The sequence below is a fragment of the Cavia porcellus genome, unplaced genomic scaffold, assembly GCF_034190915.1.
Source record: "Cavia porcellus strain 051 isolate PalLab524CR breed Dunkin Hartley unplaced genomic scaffold, mCavPor4.1 scaffold_18, whole genome shotgun sequence".
In the NCBI taxonomy this organism is placed as follows: domain Eukaryota; kingdom Metazoa; phylum Chordata; class Mammalia; order Rodentia; family Caviidae; genus Cavia; species Cavia porcellus.
Window position 1 is genome coordinate 50,912,598 of NW_026947501.1, and position 22,388 is coordinate 50,934,985.

Genomic DNA, 22,388 nt, shown 5'->3' on the forward strand with positions numbered 1-22,388 from the left:
GCTAGAAGATCTATTTTCAGCATCAGAACACTGCAAGTGCAGCCTGTTTAAAGATGGGAGATGAAAGATACTGAGCTGCTGATTTACCAGGAGATCGGCTCCTCTAAGTTTAACTGGCTTTTCATGCATCTTTCCTGAGAGGCACTTTCTAGCTTTTTTCCCTTTTCTTTTTCTTTCTTTCTTTTCCTTTTTTTTTTTTTTTTAAACACCTTTTTACCCCCTTGGTTAGATTTGCTCTATCCTTATCATTAAAATCCTGGGCTGGGGTGGGAATGGGTAGAGATTTCAACCAAGTGGCTTTATATCTACTCCTACCAGCAGTGTGCTTCTTTTTAAAGCTGACTGTCTGCATAACTGTCTGGGGGAAAAACAGGGGCTCTCGCATGGGGACAAATCAGAAATGTAACTAGCACGTAACTTCCCCACATTCCTGCAAACGCCCTAGCTTCAAAACCCATGGATTCTGCATTCAAGGATTCAACTGAAGATAGAACTTCGGAAAAAAAATTGCATCTCTACTGAACATGTGCAAACTTTTTCTTGTCATTGTCTCCCAAATAGTACAGTAAATATTACAAGTCGTTGAGAGATGATTTAAAGTAGTGGGAGGGTTTATGTAGGTTGAGTGCCTGCCATTTGTAGGTTCTGTCATTTTACAGATGAGACCTGGGATTTGGATTTAGAACCAATGTCTCATGGATACCGTGAGACTGATAAAATACCCTGTGCACATACATCTTCTCAACAACAGATGCTTGAGCTCTTACCAGGGCTAGTCGGATGTGTGAGTCTTCATCCAAGAATGTCCTGGCTGCTCTGAGGCCATGGATTCTTGGTGGAGTCTGGAAACATAAGGTAACTGAACTGAGCGTCAGGGGAATGTGAGTAAATGTTTGGAGGCAGGGTCAGGAAATCATTTGCAAATGCCATGCCCGGAAGCGGCAATCACATGAAGTTTCCCTAAGTCTGTGTGGAAGAAATTGTAGGATGGGAACTCTTAATTTTACCTGCCGCTCTGCCTGTGGGATTGTTTACATTTTCCAAACTTGTAATTTAGAAAGTTCCAAGCTTCCGGAAAAGTTGAAAAAAAAAACAAAACTGTGCAATGCACATAGGAGTATGCTTCACACACATTTGTCAGCTTTTTTGCTACACTGGTTCACATCGTTTTCTAAACGTTTGGAGAAGCATTGTGAATCAGGACAGCTCATCTCCAGCCATTTCAGGTGTTCTCTTGAGGATGTATTTATTCTTTTTTCGTGAAAACACCAGGCATTTTTACCTTGGTATGATAACACTCTCTAGGTTACAGTCTGTATTCAGATCTTCCCCAGGTGTCTCGACAATTTTACTTAGAGCTGTTTGTTTGATTTTTAAATGTAGGATCCAGTCAAGGATCCCATATTATATTTAATTATGACATCCTTTTGAGTCTCTTTTTAATCTCAAATGAACCCCTTGACCCCTTTTTTAAAGTCCCTAGTGGCAATGACTTTTTGGCAAAAATCTGGACTGATTTTTGAAGAATGTCCCATATTTCCATTTGTCTCCTCTTGAGACAGTCATGCAGGGATGTGATCTTGCTGTGGAGGCATCTCAGGACCCACTGTGTCCATCTGTCCTGCTGGGGAGATGTTTGTTTGGCTGTGTGGTTAAGATGGTGTCTAAGCTTCTCTGCTGTGAAAGTACTTCTTTCCTGCGTGATTAAGTACCTGACACCAGGTGACTATCCTGCTGTCCAGCAGCCTTCCCTGGAGTGTTCACACCTATTAATTCTTTTTACCACAATCAATTATTGCATTGGTGGTTACTATGCTCATTATTCACCACCCCCCCAAAATATGTGTACTTCGGTTGCCAGAAAAATGATGCTAGGGAGAAAAAGAAAAAAAATCTATGTCTTTGGTTTAAAAATATCCAAAATGGGATCCTCACATGAAATATTTGACCATGTGTATTGATATGTAAAAGCCCATGTTAATTTTGAATATAGATTTTTCAATTGGAGTTAATAATTTCTAAATTTTATATACCGTATTTCAAAACTTGCATTAAAATTCTTAAGAGTTGAGTTTTTGCTGTTGGTAATTATCTGCAGCATTTGGAACAGAAATGATCATGAGTGAGAGGTTTCCACGCAGATGTTTCTCTCGGTAGCAATATCCTAGGGATTTATGAAATACCGAATCTGTTTTATTTTTAAAGCAGTATTCATTTGAGAAATTGCTTGTGATAAATGGGTTTCACTAATTAAATCATGCACTTCCATAGTACATTACATATAAAACTAGACTAGGAAATAAATATAATTAAAGTAAACATGCCCTCCTAATTAGTAATTGTTTCTGCCATTTTAAGCAAATTTTAGAGTCACAGAGAGCTGCTCCACTATAAACCTAATAATGAAGCTTGTGATAACAGGTGTAAATTAACACAATAGAAAACATTTACAGTGTAACATGCTAAATTAAAAATGACATTAACAAGCCCCATTTTCAAATTCCCTATAATTAACATTTGTTCAACCCAGAGATGAATAAGTACACTACCATGCTAGATGTCTTTATTTATGGCTCATGATATTTGTCAGGGCTTTATCTCTGTTACACTGTAAACAACAGCGATGCGTTCCTTCTTAAAATATGTGTTTATGTAATCACAGACAGCTCTGACAAAGGGTAACCCATGATATTTACTGGTGTCATTACCGCGGCTATTAGTAGGTATGCCACCAGAATGGCTCTGGCCGGCGCTAGAGTCTGACATAAAATATTGCGAGCAGACTGAGTATGGAGATATGCAGGTATGCTGGTAATAATACCCACAACGTGGTAAAATATTAGGATTCCCTCGAGTGTCCTGCCAAGCGCACCTATGTGCTGCTAAGTGCCTGGAATCAGTGTTTGTTTCTGCTCATAAATATTATCTTAAAGGCTCTCTTTGATGGCACTAGTTAATATGGGCTAGAAAGCAGAGCCCAGATAAGACAGCATTGCCAGTTTAATTCGTCACAGAGGACACGATGTATTATTCTGTGCAGAGAGTTTCCTCTGTGCACTAATGATTGAGCGGGGGGAAAAGCAAAAGCATTATTGCACTGATAAACATGAGCGTACAGCTTGGGGTTGACTTTTTAGAACTCACTATTTTAATCACTGTAACTGAATTTTTAAAAAAAACAATTTTATTAAAAGTATTTATCTTTATATTCTTTATGATAAGCATACATCTTTTTGGCTCTGTATTTTTTTGCAATGGAGGTGACTCATTTATTTAATTGATACATGCTTGTGTATAGTCATGGAATACAGTGTGATATTTTGACATAAGTGTGTAATGGGCAACAATCAAATCAGGGCAATTAGCATATCTGTCATTTCAGACATTAATTATTTCTTTGTGTTGGAAGCATTTAGAGTTCTCTCTTCTACCTATTTTGAAGTACATATTAAAGTCTTTGCCTGATTTGATTCTAAAAAGAAATTGCTAAGACTATGTGCTGTGAATTGTTTTATGAGTAACTAAAAACGCTCAGTTTGTTTTACATAGATTGTTTAGGTTTAGGGCTTAGGGTCAGAGGGTGGTGAGTTTATAAGGGCAGGGTCTATGTGGAGCCCTTGAGAATTCCAAGACTGTCAGATTCAGAACTTGAGCTGGGAGTTGGAAAAGTAAATCAGCCACTGTATTCATCTCCTCCCTCTGCTCAGAAACAGGCAGGGCACCCAAGGAAGGACTGTTAAGATCACTCAAATGGAAAATGGATTTTTCAGATGATATTATGAGACTCTCATGTCTTCAGGTGCACTGAGCATGTTTTAAGGAAAAAGTTGCTGGCCTGTGTGGCGTTTGCATCGTGCTGGGTGACACCATTTTGCTTCTCTAGAGTTGTCAGAGCTCTCTGTCTCTGCTGTCTACACAATGACTACTGGCTACATTGGCTGGGCCACTGGACCTGTTGCTGGCAGGACCAAACTACTAGGCTTTGGCTTACTTTAATTCTAGTTCTTTTAAATTGAAATAACCACAGTGGTCAGGGGCTACTATAATCGAAAGCACAGATCTATACAGATTGAGTATCCCTTATCCTAAATGCTTAGACTCTGAAGTGATTGGATTTCAGAGTTTTTCAGATTTGGGAATATTTGCATAGATTCTAGCTGAATGCTTTATCTGAAAATCCAAAATCTGAAGACTGACACAATGCTCAGAACGTATCAGATTTTGGAGCATTTTGTATGTCACCAGGATTGTTCCAATATGTATTTTAAAATTTATTTTATGTTCTATTCTAGGTATACAGTTCCGTTATTCCGTCTTTACAGAAAGGGTTTCTTTGCAAAGTGGAGTAACTTTGTCTAGGTCATGAGCCAGTAAGTGGGGGATGCTATTTGAACAGATGAGTACGTGGATTTAAAACAGTGAGCGTTCATTGCTACTCTGAGAGGGGAGATTTCAGGCAGCTCATAGCACGGTACGTGACCTATAGTGCGGACTCAACAGGGAGCTGCTGGAGTTCTTACTGAGACGTGGGTTTGTCTGCAGTCGCTTGGCCATACAATGTGCTTCTTAGAGGCGGGACAGGGACCCTGGTGGGTGGTAACTGCAGGCACACAGCAGCTCTTCCATGGCTTGGTTTTCCATGGTGATTTCACAGTCCTCTGGGCCCTTGAATAGAGAAAATAGCCAATTCCTCAGTCCTCCCAGAAGTCCATTGTCCATTCTCTACCTCCACTGCAAGGCTTGTCCTGCTCCCTTCTTCTTACTGACCTTCTGGACAGCCCTAAGGTTCATGGGTGCAGCTGGCTGGGTGGAAGAGGTGCAAGGAACCCCAGTGGATGAGGCCAGAAGGGATCCCCTGGGTTGAGGCTCTTGCTTTCAAAGCAAATTGCTGCCCTCTGCATGCACAGAACAGCTTTCTTTCTTTCCTTTGCTGCATCTGTAGACTGTCTTTTAAAGGAATATGCACACACAGGATACCTGCGTACTAAAGCTCAGATGTCACCCCCTGGGAGTCCACACGGTTTTTACTGAATGCTTACCTTTCTTGCCCTGCTTGTTATCCACTGGCTGGTGAGCCAGACAACATTAGGCCAATCCTCCAAGGGGAGGGTGAGATTGTGTGCATTTCTATTTATTGCCTGGGGAATTTATTTATTTATTTTTAGCTGTCGGCTACCACAGTGGGTCAGGAAAGTAAACTTGTATTGGGTATTGAGGATGAAAAACATCTTTTTTTTTTTCCTTTTATTTTTATACTTTTTTTTTTCTTTTTTCTTTTTACCAGTACCGGGGATCGAACTCATGACCGCCTGCTTGCAAGGCAGGTGCTTATGCCGCTGAGGCTAAATCCCCAGCCCCGAAAAACATCTTTTAAAAAAAGTCCTTGTGGGACTTTTTTTAGGATTTAGCTCAGCGGCATAAGCGCCTTCCTTGCAAGCAGGCAGTCGTGCGTTCGATCCCCGGTACCAATAAAAAGAAAAAAGACAAAAAAAGTCCTTGGGTTTCATGGCACTCAGTATGGCCCTTGTAGATCAAAGGAGGAGAGAGAAGGGGGTATTCTAAATGTACGCAGTATTTTTATTCAGAGATTTGTCCCAATATTTGCATCTTCATGGGCACTGGAAACGAGAAGAAAAAGCTGTTTTACTCACAATACATACGTGCCCACATGTGTATGGACGAGGTGACCGCCAGGGAAGGGTGGTCAGGAGCTGACTTCCATCAGGAAGGCCCTCCTGGGGGCAGCAATGGCAGAATGAGGACGGAGAACCCAGCACTTTGCAGGGTGCGGTTTCAGCTCCTGGATGGGATGGAAGAAAGCCGCAGCTCTAATTACCCAAGTCGGGGAAGCGCAGGTGCAGCCAAAGCACACGGACTCTCGGGGGACAGACCAGGGTTAAAGACACTGACAAAATAGTTCTGGCAGCGAATTTAAATGTGGATGAACCACACGAGGGACTGCAGACGCAGACCTGGAATGAGGACTGTCTTAAGAATTAAAGACACAAAAAGCCTCCCGGCCTGCTAGGATAAAACTGGGGGCTTTTATTATTTCCAGCCAGCTCACCCTGGCTCGTTGTAGAACTTGTAAAAGTGGATGCCTGTGAATGGGCTTTTTAAAAGTTCCTGATTAAGGAGAAAGATCTACCATTTAATAGCTTGGTAAACGGGAATGGTAAAAACAATTGTTCTTTGTTGTATGTGTTGGTTTATAAAAATAGTTTCAAAATAGTTTCATGTTCTAGGTCCTGCTAACAATTTTTTTTTTTTTTTTTTTTTTTTTTGCTTCATTTGTGTTCAGTTTCTCTGGAAATGAAAACCACAAGTGCAGCAAAGCTGTTTGCACCTTTTTCGATATCACAGGCTTCCCATACCCAGAATGCACTTTGCATGGCTCCAGCCCAAATCACTCTAAGTCCTGTCCTTGTAAGAGGCAAAGCCGTGTCCTCTGCACACACGTCCAGCCCGGGGGCAGCGCGGTATTGTCAGGAGAGGATGCTGGCCCAGGGAAAGGGGACATGTATCCCACAGTGTCATCTCACCTGCCCTTCCCAATTGGCATGAAGGCCACAAGGATTTTCAAAGCCATATTGATATTTTTTGAAGGAAGCATCTGGTTCTTTGGCAGCTCTGCAGGAGAAATGTTGGTGGTTGGAGTTTCTCCTGCATCAACCACATGGTTTAGATATGGAAAGGGTTCCTGGCATTTTCATGTCCCGGTTTCTGGGCATGAAAAATGTGAAAAAGCTAAAGTCTGTTTGCACTTGCAAAACCTCTTTGAAGTTTTCAAGGCTAAAGTAAAAATCTTCCTTATTTAAAAAAAATTCTTCTGAGTTGCATCTTACCTGTATTCATGGAAAACTTTTTTATTACCTAACCATAATATCTGCATGTCTGGGGTTGGTATCAGAAATATCAGTAGGAATTACAGAGAAATGGCTTTTTTAAAAAATCACTAGGAAAATTAAAATAGCATTTGAAAATTTTTCTTCGTTTAAGTATTTCCAAATTCAGTGGTATTTATTCAGCAATGATGATGTTCCATACCAGATACTGGATTTGGAGGTTTGTCAAGTTCTTCATTCGGATGCCTCAGAACCTTCTCAGTGCAGGTGTACCCATTATTTGATGTTGCTCTAAGGAAATGTCTGAGGCTGGGTACTTTATAAAGAAAAAAAGGTTTGTTCAGCTCATAGATTTGAAAGCTGAAAATCACTGGCTCCTAGGAGGGTTCCTTGGCTATGTCACATCATGGAAGGGTGGCTTATGGGTGAGGGGTGGAGACAGGGAACCAGAGAGGGGAGGGGTAGATTGCTCTTTTATAACAATCTTCTTGAGAGAACTCACAGAGGGGTCCTGAGAAGGAAATGCTGATCTCTTTTGAGGACAGCACCCCAATGATCTAACACCTCCTGCCAGGCCCTGCTTTTTAAGGTCCCACCACCTCGCAAAATGACCACACTGGGGACCAAGCCTTGTGTGTCCCCATCGGGGACATACTCACACCATATCCAAACATAGCATCCATTCATTAGGGTTTCCACATGACTTGTCTTTATTTTACTGAAAAATTTTTTCATGTTGCATATCTTGGTAAACATTGATCACTTAATCATAATTCACTATGTAACTAAATGTTTTTTTGTTTCATGGCTGTTCATTCATTGACTTCTCAATCATTGGGTACTGCCAAGGGGACAGATCACTGGGTCTGTAACTTGCTTTGTGAACCTTTTAGCATAGCATTCATATATGTAAAAATTCCTTTTTTAATTTTTTATTTTTACGAATACACATTTGCAATATGCGAGGATCGCCTTCCTTGTGAGGAACTGGGACAGGTGTGTAACACAGCTTCATTCTTTTTACCTCCCTTCCTTTCATTTCCCCTTTCCTTCCTCCATCTTTTGGTCCCTTTCCCTCTTGCAAAAGATCTTTTTTCTTGTTTCCTATTTTTATTTTTCTCTTTAATTGTTTATACATTGGGTTTCTCCTGTAAGAGAAACCATGAAACATTTAAGCTCGTCTGGGTCATGCATTTCACTTGACATGATGCTCTCAAGGTGCGTTCTGTAACAGATGCCTACTGTGGTCCTACTGTGTGACGCTTTTAGCCATGGTCTTGAAAGCACAGTTCTTCCTTATCGGGATTATATTTAGCAGGACAGATGGCTAAATAAAGCAACATGTCTTAGCTTGGAATATATTTGTGCTGCAGAGAAAACACAACGAATGATGGGGGTGAGGCAGAGCCATTATAGATGGAATGCAGTCCTCTTTGGGGTGGCTTGGGAAGCCCACTGGTGACGTGACATTTAATCTGAGATCAGAAAAGTGAACCATACAGAGGTTTTGGGGGAAAGCCTATGAAACAAAAGAAACAGCAGGGACAAGAGCCATTCTCCTAGCTGGATCAAGAGACAAAGAACAGAGACAGGAGGCCAGTGTGACGGGGCAGGATGAGCGATGGGGGGAAGGCCAGGGGTGCCGTGGCTGTGGGGTGAGGAGGAGAGGTGTGTGATTGGCTCAGAGGGGGCCTGGGTGGCAGGATCTTGCACAGTGATGAATTTGACATTTATTCTAAATGCAGAGGGCAACTATGGAGAGTTTAAAGCAAGGGAAGAATATGATTTTATCAACACCTGCCGGTTTATACAATAAGTACCGTGAAGATGGTAGTATTGAAAGCCTGTATGAAGTTACGTGGAAGAGGGTCCCACGTGCTGGCTGAGGAGCAGATCTGTCTTCCACATGTTTTGTGGAAAGTGAAAAGAAATGTTGTATGCGGAATGGGCCGGGAGATTAGATCTCACTGTATTTCTAACAGTTTAATATTCATCACCTGGAGGAGATATATGCAGTTTTATCTGCATATGGGCATAAATTGTTCATTCGAGTCGGGCATGCCAATTTTAGCTAAGGTCTCTTCTTAATTTTGATTGTATGTCCCTTGTGGCTACGTGTCAAAATATGACAGATCACCATAGGCCAACCTGGGCTTAATGAATAGGAAACCATGGAATTTATATGATTTGGGGGCACACGGGGGCTTTTCTAATGCCAATTCCAAGGATAAGTGGCGTGGAGGTTATTTGATTAATTGGACAAGCATAAACTCTTGCTTCAGCCTCCTGCCTGTCATCCGAACACAGAACAGTGCAGATTAGGTGAGTTTGCACTTCTGAATTAAAATCATGATACGTTTTTTTTCACCATTAACAGAGCATTTTGCTTAGCGTGGCACTGTCTTTTATCTAAGCTTTGACAGTGTTCCTGCATAGGGAATTCTTTCCTACAAGTGAGTGGTTTTTCTAAGGTGTATGTCACAAACGCTGGCAGATGCCATGCCTTTGTGATAAGCCCACTTGGTGGGCGATTTCTGGGTGAAGCCACCTGTCCCATTTGCAGAGCTGGAAAATCCCATGTGGCTAGGAGGTCTTCCCTGAACTCCTTTGCTAGGGTGGAATTTGTGAGCCACCAGGCAAATGCAGTTTTGAACTTTCGGAAAGTATGAATTTACATACTTTGGGCTCTGTGTTGGCTTCTTTGGGAAAACGCAGTGGCCTGGTTTGGCTTATCCATCAAAGTGACAAAGAAGAATGTACAACTGAGAAGATTGCTAGAATGTGCTGACCATGAACCTGAGTGCCAGCTGACCCGCTGGGACCACGTGATGTCCAGTCTGATGAGCTGCGATTAGTGTATTCACGCCTCTCTTCTGGGGAGTAGAAGAAATAGAATCTGAGAAGTTTCTATCACTAGGGAGATCCACTCCTAAACATTCAGATTCACTGTGTCTTAAAAATTCTACAACTTGATAACTTTCAAGAAGCTCGGTGATGAAATTTAGTAGTAGTGGAGAAAAGGCCAACCCCTGATGGAACCTCTTCTATAGATTTTCATGTTTTGTTATTCATGTCAGTTTCTTTGGGATTGCATAACTGACTCAAACTGCTTTTGATTTGAATAGCATTTTACACTGCTACAATAATTCTTTGACTTTTCAAAAATTCTTGCTTTGTCTTTTTGGAAAAGTTACGTAGGATAGGCATTGTAATGCCCACTTTCAAGATAAAGTCACTGATGATTTTTCTGAGGTAGATACCTAGCAAATTATGAAAATGGGTCCAACATAGATGAGCTAGCACTGAAGCACTGTGCTTCTGTGCTTTTCAGACTTCACAGAAAGAAATTGTTAGATGCAAAATTCAGCAAAGTTTAACTCTTTCCAGTTTGAAAAGGAGGCAGAGGAAAATAAATGCTAGTATTTTCTTTGGCACTGAGGGAATTGAATTGTTAGCTTACAGGCCATTTGCACTGACATTGAAATCTGTCTTTTAAAATTTCACATTAGGATTTGGTAAGATTTTAGTTTTTGCTATCTTCTGTTGAATCAAGAGCATGTGGGAGGGTGATTAGATTGAATGACTTGGTAATAAAAGAAAATGGTGAAAACAGATCTAAATTTTATTTCTTTTACTTTTGTGTTTAACTTTGTTTTTAAACTAGAAACTCTCTTACCTTTTAGTTTTAAACTTCTAATAGAGAAAACCTTGTAATCGCGGTACTCAGAGAGGTTGAGGTAGGGGCATTGCAAGTTTGAGTCCAACCTGGGCAACTTAATGAGATTCCGCCTCAAAACCCGGGGAAAAACTGTAAAAAGAAGGGCTTAGGTTCAGGGTGAAGGAGGCCTTGGGTTCAGCTGTCAATATGAGAGACAGAGGGTTAAGAATCTGGCCAGGCTATCAGCGGGTGAATCTGGCCCCAGTGGCACAGGACTCCTCAGTGACGGAAGTTTCCTCCTGTAGCCCCCTCCCCGTTCTCTTCCTTGCAGGGAGCAGCCAGGAGGCTCTTCCATCTCCAGGATCCACCTACCAACTCTCCAGGGCCTGAAGCCAAGCTGTGCACTGGAGCCCTGCTTCCACTTGCATGTGCAGGACAAGATCCCTGGAAGCCAAGGCCACAGCTGTGAGTGAGTGGAACAGCAGCTTCCAGTCCCCAGAACTGCACTGTCCTTGCCAGGGGTGTGACAGCAGATTCCTGCCTCAGCATCCTGCCCTCAAGGTCACCCTCTGGTGGAATGGATGACACTAGGGCATTTTCATTTCTGTTGCTGCTGATGACTAGGAGAAGGGTCCTTGCTCTGTCATTTTTCTGCCCTTTGTAGACAACAACAACAAGGAGGTCTCCAGGGGTGCCTGGGCTTTGGGTGCTCAGGAGGATTTGGGAGGATGAAATGATGGTGTCTCTGCTGGGTGGCACTCTTTCGGGAGCAGACAAATGTCATGATCTTTGGTTGGAGCTCTCCTGGTGTGGGGTACTGTCTGAGGACCCAAGCAGAAATGGAGTTCTCAATCATTTGTTACATCTTGTTTCTTTAATATTACCCCCATGGTGGAGGAGGAAGTAAGCAGTAATCGCTGCGGTTCTTAATAACAGTGAGCAGGTGGAGGGTCTGAGTGATGAAAAGTCCAGCAGAGACAAGGACAGAGGAGTGCATAGGAGCAATCAGGGGGAACTGAGGCTTCCTGTCTTCCTGTGGAAAAGTGTTGCGGGGTTTGACAATGGCTGTGGGTCATTAGGGCAGGTGGCCCTGCAGATGGGAGGATGGCACACACAGATGTCGGGGTGCAAATATCTGTGAAGCTAAGGTAGATGTCCAGCAGGCTGAGGTTTTGAGTCCACATTGCCATTTGCTAAGAAACAGAATGGATGAGCTGGAAACCCTAAGTATCGTTCATTTATTTATCCATTGCCCCTGAATGAGGCATCAAGCAGGGTACCACGGAGGAGAAAGATGCATGCTCGTCCCAAGGAGCAAGTGGAAGCGAACTACGAGCACAAGTCACTGAGACAGAGAGGTGGCAGCGGACTGTTACATGCGGGGTTGCTTCCCAGAGGAGGGGGCCTTCCATGCAGAGCAGCTAGGACTGGGATGTGGGGACACAGCAGGAATCTGTAAAGCGAGGCGACACTCCAAGGCGTGTGTGAGGGGATGCAGTGCATTGTGGGGCAGCCCCAGAAATGTAGACTAAAGAGGACGTGGGGCAGCAGGGTGGACAGAGCTCATAACAGAGGCAGGGGAGGTCAAGGGGCCTTTTGTGTCAGGGAAAGAGCTCTGGACATGGAGTTGATGGAAAATACCTGAAGGGCTGTGAATCTGATAGGGTGACTAAGGGGGAGCCGTGGTGGATTTTTCGAGCAAGAGGAAGTGACATAATGAAGGTGGTATTTCATTGACCTAATTAAAATTTTAAACACGGCTATAAAATGTTTTTCTCATTATAAAAGTGAAACATTAATTCCAGACAAATTCAAAAGGAGAAAAACCATAAAGAGGAAGAGGCAATGCCGCATTGTCCCGTGACCCACAGATAGAAATTAAATCACTTTAATGCGCCATCGCATGGCAGACTTCTAGCATATGTATGTCCCGGGGAAGATCATGGGACATGTGGGACCCGTGCCCAGGCTTCCGCCCCAGCTGCGGCCGCGTGATGTCTTTCCCTGGTGTTCTCCAGTGTTCATAAGATATGTGAGACGTAAAAATCAAAGCTCTCTTCGTATTACGAGCTCTCAGAACGGTTGAAACCTCATACCCTGTTCTGCATCTTCCTGTAAAACCCAACTCTGCTGGGCGCACGTCTTCTAGAGAGGCATTTGCGCAGTCTCTGTTGGTGTCTTCGGATTTTCTTTTAGTGTGAGAAGGATTTCAGGCAATTGGATTCATGCTGAAGGGTGGGAATGGGGGAGAGGGTGAGCCAAGGGGCCAGGTCTGTGTGGTTTACGTGTGTGCCAGGAGGACCTGCTAGCCACCACGGTAGCACGGCGGGGATGTGGTGACCCTGGGACCCTTTGTTACTCAGTGTACAACACAGGATCCAGCTGCTGCTGCTGCTTTTTCTTCTTCTTTTCCTCCTCCTCCTCCCCTTCTTCTCTTTCTCTTTCTCTTAATGACTTGGTGAAGACTTCTCAAGTGAGAAGATATGAAGCCAAGAGTTTTCTAATTTGATGTACTAACTTCAAAAGGTTTTCTTTTAACGGTGCCATTTCAGAATCTAGAGAGACCCCTTTCAGAATAATTACAAAGTCAAACAAAAATACTACAAAAGCCCTTCAAGTTGAAGTTGAGAGTCTTTTCTTGGACCTTTGCACAGAGCTGCACAGACACACACATACACACCCAGTCCTGCACCTTGCATTGATTTGTTGCATGGTGGTCCTGTGGCACCCTAACACTTGGGCACTTGATAACCATCTTAGTTTGTGTAGGTGCACTCTGTGTTATTCACATGCTGACAAAAAAATCTGTCTGCATTTCTCAGAATGTACCCCATTCTTAAGTGATACCTGATTCTGTGTGTGTATAAAATACGATTAGCACTATGTTTTCCTTGGAAACAGATTCCTAGTTTTTCAGTTGCATGCATGTATCACAGCTTGCTTAATTATTCTTCTATAGGAACTGAGTTCTTTCTTCCTGTTTGGCTGTTCTTGAATGTGTGCTAAGATAAACATTTTTGTACAGAAATCATCGCACGTTAATTTCTTTGAGAAAAATAATCTCAAAAATGGAATTATTGATTGGAGGCAGTGAGCTTTTACAGACTTTTTGATGTGTTGCCAGATTTCTTTCCAGAAAGATTTACCTATGTTGCAGCAGGAGCGTACGAGATGGCCTGCACATTGAGCTGAGGGTTATAGTATGTAGTTCCTTGCTTTGGTAGGCAAAAAGAGTATTTCTTTATCATGTGTATTTTTCTTTTTCTCTTTTTGGATTACTGGTGAGCCAGTACTTTTATGTAGGACATTTCTTTATCTCAGGATTTATTGCTCATGTTCTAAAAATATTTATTTATTGCTTAAATTCTTAATATGTAGTAATACTGAGCCAGGTATGGTGGCGCATGCCTGTAATCTCTATACTTAAGAGGCTGAGGCAAGAGGATTGCCATGAGTTCAAGACCACCCCCTCACTTGTACTATTATGTTACACATTTTCCCCCAGTTTATCCTTAATCTTTGAGCTTTGTGGTAATTTTCTAGTGTATAGAACTGCATAATCTCTGAGTAACATTTTGACCCTTCTTTTTAAGATCAAGGTTATTATTATCTAATTATTTTGTTACAAAATTTTATTTTTTTGTAGGAGTAAGAGTGCTTTTTATATTTTTATTCATATCTAATTGTATTAAAATAAAATATTTTAAAGTAAAAAATATAGTAAATTTTTTTGCATTTTCTTTCATTGTTTTAATGACTAGAAATGCCAGTCCCTATATTTTATTCTTGCTTTATGGCTTCATTTAGAAATAATTATTCCTTAAAAGAGTATAACAAATTGGAATTTATGTGTTATTATGATACGGGGTAGGACTGAAGTGTATTTTTCCTCAAGTAGTCCCCTAAAATACAAAGGTTAGTTTATTTGTAAACCTGTTTTACTTTGTGGGTTTGATATTGGCAATGATATGAGGCTAGGTTTTAGGCAAGCTGTAGGATAATAATCAGCTAGGACTCTAGGTGTGCAATGCCAGGATTAACCAGTAGGATGAACTGGATAGGACTGGGCAGGTGCTTCAGCTCTGGCACATTATCTTGGGGTATCCCTGTTAATAGGAAACTCACTAGAGAGACTGTTGCCAGAAAAGAGTTTTATGAGCGTTTTCATCAGCACTTTGTTTTTTCAGAGCATGGCACACACTCCTGATTTTGATTAGAATCGTATCCATTATCTCCTCCAGTGAATTGACCATCTTTTCCAGCCAAGAGGTGAATCAAGAGGATAAGGGGTGGGAGGTGTTCAAGGGACAGAGGAGAGACTGGCTTAGAAAGGCTGAGTTCCTGGAAGTAGCCCCTCACTCCCGCACCCCCCAGGAATCCATCTTTCGTTCCAAGCTACCCTTGTAACATGCATCTTGGGGACAGACAACTTGGCCATCTGTTGGTTCCTTGAGTTCTCAAGACAACACAATATAAAAGACAAGTGTTGCATTTTATGTCTTTGCTTGTAAAGATCTGGGATGTCGTGCCCAAAGCCATTGGGTGCTTAGTGTCCCCTGGTTTATGTTCCCTTGTTCTGTCGCTGAACAAACACTCATTGAGGGCCCTAGCAATGCAAGCCATGCCAGACACTAAGGAAGGCTACATAGGAGAAAAGAGAGGTTCTTGTTCATCAAGTGCTTCCGTAACCCAGAAGGGAGAGCTGGACTTGTGATTCCGGGCAGTGATCTTTCCCCGGCACCATACTTCTTGGCTGCAAGCTCCTTGGCTAATACTGGCAGGAACATGACTGACTTGCTTCATTGACTGGAAGTTGGTGGCCATTCTTTCTTCGCTGCAGGATCCTCAGACTACAGAGGGCAACCACTGCTACTCACCATTGGTAAGGCTGGTTACTGCTATTGGGCAGACACGACCTTTCATCCTTGGAAACTCCGTGTACAGCTGTAGTTTTCCTGGGTAGGCAAAAGCTCGGCTGCTTTGGTGCACATTTTGCTGGCTAATGAATGGCTTTGTGCCAACGCTTGCTCCCTTGGCATCTGCACCCTTGTCTTGACAAAGTTGATGGAAAGCTAAGTTGAGTTTTGGGCCGAGCAGCCTCAAAACGTGCATAAGATGATTCCAGGGACAGAACTTCTAATGGAGGAATTGGGTGAAGTCATAAGAAAGGGTGTAAATTGGCCTAAGCGATCATTCATAATGTGGTAGGCGGCGCTGCTTCCTGCTCTGCAGATGGCCTTGGGGATACAGGCAGCCGAGGTCCCCAGGACATAGTGATCCCCTGAGGAATGAATGACAGGACAAGCATCTGACTCACTTTTTAGACCCAACCCCTGAGGCTTGACTGATACCGATTAGAATAAAAGAAAACTCACGTGAGGCAGTTAATGTAGGTGACAGTTACCACTGCCTACATAGTGGGCTTGAGTGACCTTGAAGGAATGAGGGAACTTGGGTAATAATTAGATTTATGATTATGTTGCTGTCTACTTTGGGACCCAGTCCTACCTTTAAGGGTTCTTTTTATAGATACCAGACCAAGAGTCAGGTCAGGCATCACTATTTCTTGGGTCTTTGTTGTATAAAATATAGTTTAGAGTCACCCACAATCCTTGTTTTAAAGAGAAATGTTTTCTTCTTTAGTGCTTATTTTGATATGAATGTGCCAGCATTATAGTCCATCAAGAAAGCTTAAAAGATTAAAAAAAGGAAAATTGAGTTTCTACAAACTTTCACTATATGGGTCAAAACCAGCTCTTCCAAGGATTGTTTTTCAAAACTTGTGACATGGAAAGAGTGTAGCATGTTTGAAAAGTGGGCGCAGTGGTAAACCTACTCAAGTGATTTTTGTCAGGTTGAGCTTCTATATTTAATTTTATTTTTTGTATTTATGCCTTTATTCATATTATAGTAATCATATTGTTACACATGCATGCTAATGCTTTGTTATATATGTTTGTATACATTTTATATAAAATGGCATTTCCAGTTCTATTTCATTTTACAGTATCATTCAGTGCACTTTACGCGTTGCCGTAAAATCATTGTTTCTATACATGTTTTCTGATCGACAAGTTGAATAAATAAATTGGTTTTCCTTGGCATAAAACTGAGGATAGAGTCCTGCTGGAAAACAAATAAAGCAATCCCTTCGTCAATGCTTATGTGTCAGTTTTTCAAGCTACTTGCAGGACTGGAGTGATAGCCAGTCTTAGAACAAGCATTTGATATTGATTTGCCAATCTGAAGTAACAAGTTACTGCTTCGCTTCTTATCGAAAATTAAATCAAAATAATTCTGTGCCCTATACAATATGCAGTGTGAGAACTGTCCTGCATGATTTATGCACTGCCATGTAGCAGTGAATTAATGTTAAAGGGGGATCATAGAGCTTTAAAAGTTTATATTTTTACTACCTAATTTTATTATTTAGTAAATTGTGATTTTATATGCACAAAAATGACCGTAAAGGTTCTTAGAAAGTTTCGTAAAGCAGTGTGTTGTAAGAATTTGTGTCTTTTTTTATTAATCCTAATGAATTCTAAGCTTATGTTGATTTTAATGTTCAAGAAAATGGCAAATGGCAGATTCAGATGTTAACAAAACATACATCTTTTCACAAATCATAACTGATTATTATTCAAAGGTAATGTTAGAAACAAAATTCTATATCATTTCTTGTTCTCAGAATTAAAAATTGAAATTCTACTTGGGTACTCTGTGTTTCTAACAAACATCAGGTACTCTTACCTTTCTCTGTTTCTTGTAAATATCAGGTAAATATCTGTGTTTCTTGTAAATATCAGAAAAAAATATCTTTTTCAGATTTTAAATTTATTTCCAGATTTTACCACCTGGTAGTTTGAATTAATAAAGAATTGCGAGGAATTAATAATTCATGTATCCCACATGTGTGCATAAGAGTATATTTTTTCACATTTCATAGCTCTGACATTATAGTATATCCACGATAATCACAGCTAAGACATTCAATTATATACATCCATGGTTCATCTTAAATCTTTCGCTTCTGACTCCCTTCTATTCTAAGTTTTTCACAGAATTTTTAAAAATTATGAGGTTTATTTCTGCCCCTGCTAATGTATTGATATAAGCTCTACGTGGACTTCATCCAGGGACCCAGATGAAGGAGAGCTCAGTCTCTGTGGCCAGGGAGGAGATACATGGCCAGCGCACTGGAAAGGGATGGCACACCTGCTTCCCAAATAGGTCCTAGTAATTGCTTGGAGAATTGCGTGTGGGAATTGGCAAACTGATTTTACAATAGTTATGGAAAACACAAGAGTCAAGGATAACAAACCAATCTTTAAAAACAAACAAAAGGGGTAGTACTTACTCTACAGAGAATCATAGCTGAGACATAGTTTTGGTGCAGACTCAGGCAGATAGACCTGTGGGGTGAAAATAATAGTCCAGAAACAGAAATATATATATAATATCTGTGCAATATATATGATACACACATATATAAGAACATATACGATATATTTATAGGGATGATTTATGACAGAAGTAGGCATTGCAGAACAGTGACGGAATAATGGTCTTTTCAACCATTCGTACTAAGTCAATTGGATCAAACTATGGAGAAACATAAAATTTAATCCCCACGTTGCAGTCAGGCCCCTCCCTCCCTCCCTGTCCCCAACTGATTGATTTTGTGTACAGTGTGAGGCAGAGATCAAGTTCAGTTCACTGAGCTAATTAGAACATTGACAGAACAAAGACCCTTGATCAAGTTTAGTAGAACATTCCGAGAATCCCAGATACCTCCTTGGGCATCCTTCTAATTGCTACCCCTAACCTTCTCTCCAGAGATAACCACTGTGCTGAATCGTAGGACTGTAATTTACAGTAGTTGCTAGGTTTGTGCCTCATAGAAATATAATTACATAGTAGATATTCCTCTCTGAGACTTTTTTCCCTCAATTGTTATATTCCTGAGATTTAGTTGTGTTGTTGCATGTAGTTGTATTTCTCAAAGAGCACAGAGTTACGCTTAAAGGTATGGAGTAGCTACATAAATTATTTGGAATTATTCTCCATAGGAGACTCATCTGTTTTTTTGTCCCCAGTGTATTTATTTAATCTTTTGATTTATTAGCGTGGCATCATGGATATTTACTTTATACATTGGGCTATAATCCAGTCCTACTTTATTTATCAGATTGCCCCCAGCTTTAACCATTGGAAAGTCTTTCAATTTGATCATTATTGTGGCAATCCTAGCAGGATTTTCTCTAAGTAGCCCCACTTCCTTTTATGGAAAAATAGAATTAAACATTTTTTTCAAACCTGAAAACATAAGAAGATTGTTTATAAGATCTCTTTAATGTTGAATTTCATCATCAAACCAATTGTAATTGCGTAGCTGTATCTGCATAAATAATCTGTTGTGATACATTATTATTTTGGTGAGAGTGTATGAAAGTAACTCAGTCCCACACAGTTGTACAAGAAGTAGAAAAATAGAGAAGTGTTTCAATACTCTCTTTAAAAATAAAAGAATAGAATTAGAACCCAAGATGTGGGTGCTATGTGTGCTCCCAGGTGTGCGCAAATGACAGGGCGAGTCAATACATGAGTGTATTAGCATGTAAAGTGTGTAAGGTGTGTAAAGTATCTCTGTGTGACCATCTGAGTTCATACCCATGTCTGCAGGCCTCCTCCACTTCCATCCCAGATCCCATGTCTGCAGCCTCCCACTTCCACACCGAGAAACCGGATCCCACCACTCCCCATTTGTTTATTTAATTCTTCAATTCCCCTATTACTGGCATCGTAATTTCACAGTTATCCTCTATTCCCCTTGGGAGACAGCGCATCGACCAGAGGATGGGACTGATCCCAAGTCCTTTTTGCCTTTTCCTTAGACTCTACTTTTTCTGCAAATTTTTCAGTTAGCATCTATTTCCTTTGGTCATTCTGCTTCCCTTCCTGGGGTCACTGACCTAAGTGGGACTTTAGATTCGCTCTCTGTGCTGTGAAGTTCTGTGACTCTGGCTAATCTTTTTCCTTCCCACTCAGCATTGCGGTGCCGTGTAGGATGGTTTCATAGCCCTGCAGCATCTCCCGTGTGCTCCCTGTTCTACCCTCTCCACGCCTCACCTTCAAGCTCTGCAAACCGTGTTATAATTTTGCTTTTTCCAGGATGTCATGTAGCTGGAATCATAAAATATGGCCTTTAAGACTGGTTTCTTTCACTTACAACGCACATTCAAGATTTATTGGTGTCTTTATGTGTCTTGATCGTTTATTTCTCTTTGTTGCTAGCTTGTTTCTCTTTGCTGCTTTTTTGTAGCTAGGTTGTGAGGGTGAACTTCTAGAGTGCTAGTATTATGCATATTGCATAGACAGTTTATCCTTCTGTTATTGAAGGACTGCTTGGTTGCTTTCAGGTTTTGATGATTATGAATAAAACCTCCACAAAGATTTGTGTGTAGATTTTCAAATCGGTAGCATAAATGCCTAGGAGCATGATTTCTGGCTTGTATGGTGAGGCTAAGATGCTGCCAAATGCTCTCCTAAGCACAATCTTTTGTATTCCCACCCATTTCTCTTCTGCAGCAGCTGGTAGTGGTGGCTCTTCTGACTTTAGCCATTCCCTTAGGTGTGCAGTGGTCTCTTATTACGCTTCCCAATTTTTACTGTGCAATTTCCTAGTTACAGACGTTGCAACATTAGGGTGAACTTCCAGAGTGCTAGTGTTTTACTGCGATAACTGGCTAGGAAAATTGCATATGTTGTGTTCTTTCTTAAATCTTAATAAAATGTGAGCCAGTTGCTAATGATGCACACCTGGCATCCCGGCACGGGGAGGCTGGTGCAGGATGGTGGTGAATTTAAGACCAGCCTGGGTAACACAGCGAGTTCAGGGCCATCCTGGGATATATAACGAGCTCAAGGTTGGCCTGTATTATATAGTGAGACCCCTGTCTCCAACAAATGAAATCTTATTAATAATACATATCTATCATGTGAAACTATATTTTTAAAACTTTAATGCTTTATTTTTTAAACTTGTGATGAGATGCAACATGGAATTCATCTTCTTGATCATTCTTAAATGTACAATTCAATACTGTTCAGTATCTTTACATCGTGAAACCAAACTCTACAACTTTTCTAGAGATACCGTATCTTTTAAAACAGCAGATTCTGGCCTCCCCCCTCCCAAGCCTTTGGCAGCTGTCCTTCTTTCTGTCTCAACGAAGTGGACTCCTCTAGACGCCTTATGTAAGCGGAATCCCACGGCTCTTGTCTTTTCTCCAGGCCCATCCACACTGGGTGTGTCTGTTTGCTAGGACTATCCTAATAAAATACTACAGCCTGGCTGGCTTGAACAGCAGACTTGTTTTCTTCCAGTTCTGGAATCTGGACGTCCAGAGTTAGGTGTTGGCCAGATCACCTGGTGTTGGTTCCTCTGAGCTCTCTCCGGGCTTGCAGCTGGCTGTCCTCACTGCCTGTTCATACGGCCTTTCCTCTGTGCACTCACTTCTCTGGTTCTCTGCATGTCCAACTTTCCTCTTCGTATACAGGCAGCAGTCAGGTTGGAACAGGGTCCCTGCCAGTGACCTCACTGCAATGTAATCATCTTTTTAGAGGACCTGTCCCTAGATACAGTCACATTCTGGCGATCAGGATGTCAGCCTATGAAAGGGAAAGGGACATTATTCAGCCTATAACATTGCAGCACGTAGCAGAATTCCATTTGTTTGTGATGTTGAATAACATTGCACTGTGTGGGTCTGTGGTTCTTTAATCCATGCGTGGTACCATCGGTAGACACTTACATTGCTCTTGTTTCTTGGCCATTACGAATGCTGCTCTTACAAATGCAAGTGTAGACATCTCTCTCCAAGACCCTTCAATTCTTTTGGATCCATAGTCAGGAGTGGCTTGTTGGACCACCTAGTAAATCTATCTGTAATTTTTTGAGGAACCTGCTATGCTGTACTCTGTAGTGGCCTATCCATTTCACAGTCCTCTCTACAGTGTACAACAGTTTTCTCCACCTCTCTACACTGTTATTTTCTGATTTTTATGAGAGTAGCCATCATCTTGAGTATGAGGAATAATGAGTCCTTAATATGCAGAATTCAAAAACACTGAATACAAGAAAATCAAACATTTCTTTTCTATCTGAGGAATAAGCATTAATAAAGTCTTTTAGATTTTTCTCCGTGTATATGTACCTGGTATTTGTGTATATACACAGACCTATACACAAATATACCATTGTATAATGTGAGCAAAACTGCAATCATGTGCTTATTTTTCATCTAACATATTATGCATTCTCAGTACTTGACTATTATTGAAATGCTAGCATTTTAATGGCTCCATAAAAAATGATTTGACTATTTTTTGATTGTTGCACATTAGGTTTTTCTACTTCCTTCTCTCATATACACAATTCTCTGATGAAAATTCCTGAGCATAAATCTTTGCATTCCTGATGATTTTGTTTGCTTAGACTGGTGGGAGGAGATTACTAAGGTGAAAAGTTCTTTGTAGCGGCTCTGAAAATGTATTGCAGAATACAAAATTATCTTCAGGGTGTTTGTCCTGATGTGCTCTCTGTCCAGCCTGTGTGTGACACTGGTGTCACTCAACATGTAACAGTGTTGAATATTATGTTTCCGACTAATTTTAGAAAAGCTTTTCTGGGGCTGGGGATTTAGCTCAGCAGCATAAGCGCCTGCCTTGCAAGCGTGCGGTCGTGAGTTCGATCCTGGTACCGATTAACAAAAAAAAAAGAAAAAATGAAAATCTTTTCAAATAGGGTAAGTAAAAATAAAAAAATGGTGTGCATTTTTTGATTAATTGTGCAATTTTCACATATTTATTATGCTTTTATGAAT

The 22,388-nt window shown here is 41.2% G+C and overlaps 1 protein-coding gene across 12 annotated transcripts in view; it reads left to right on the plus strand.

Annotated features, from left to right (window-relative positions):
- Positions 1-22,388, plus strand: part of Aff3 (ALF transcription elongation factor 3) — a 502,385-nt gene that overhangs the window by 80,993 nt on the left and 399,004 nt on the right. For 6 of the 12 annotated variants that reach the window (XM_063229843.1, XM_063229847.1, XM_063229844.1 and 3 more), the window contains exon 3: positions 10,835-10,972. The exons of 3 other annotated variants lie outside the window; for them this stretch is intronic. In XM_063229843.1, the coding sequence (XP_063085913.1) occupies positions 10,835-10,972 (138 nt within the window). The remainder of the gene's footprint in view (positions 1-10,834; positions 10,973-22,388) is intronic. 3 more of the 12 variants (XM_063229845.1, XM_063229849.1, XM_063229846.1) reach the window with 1 other exon arrangement.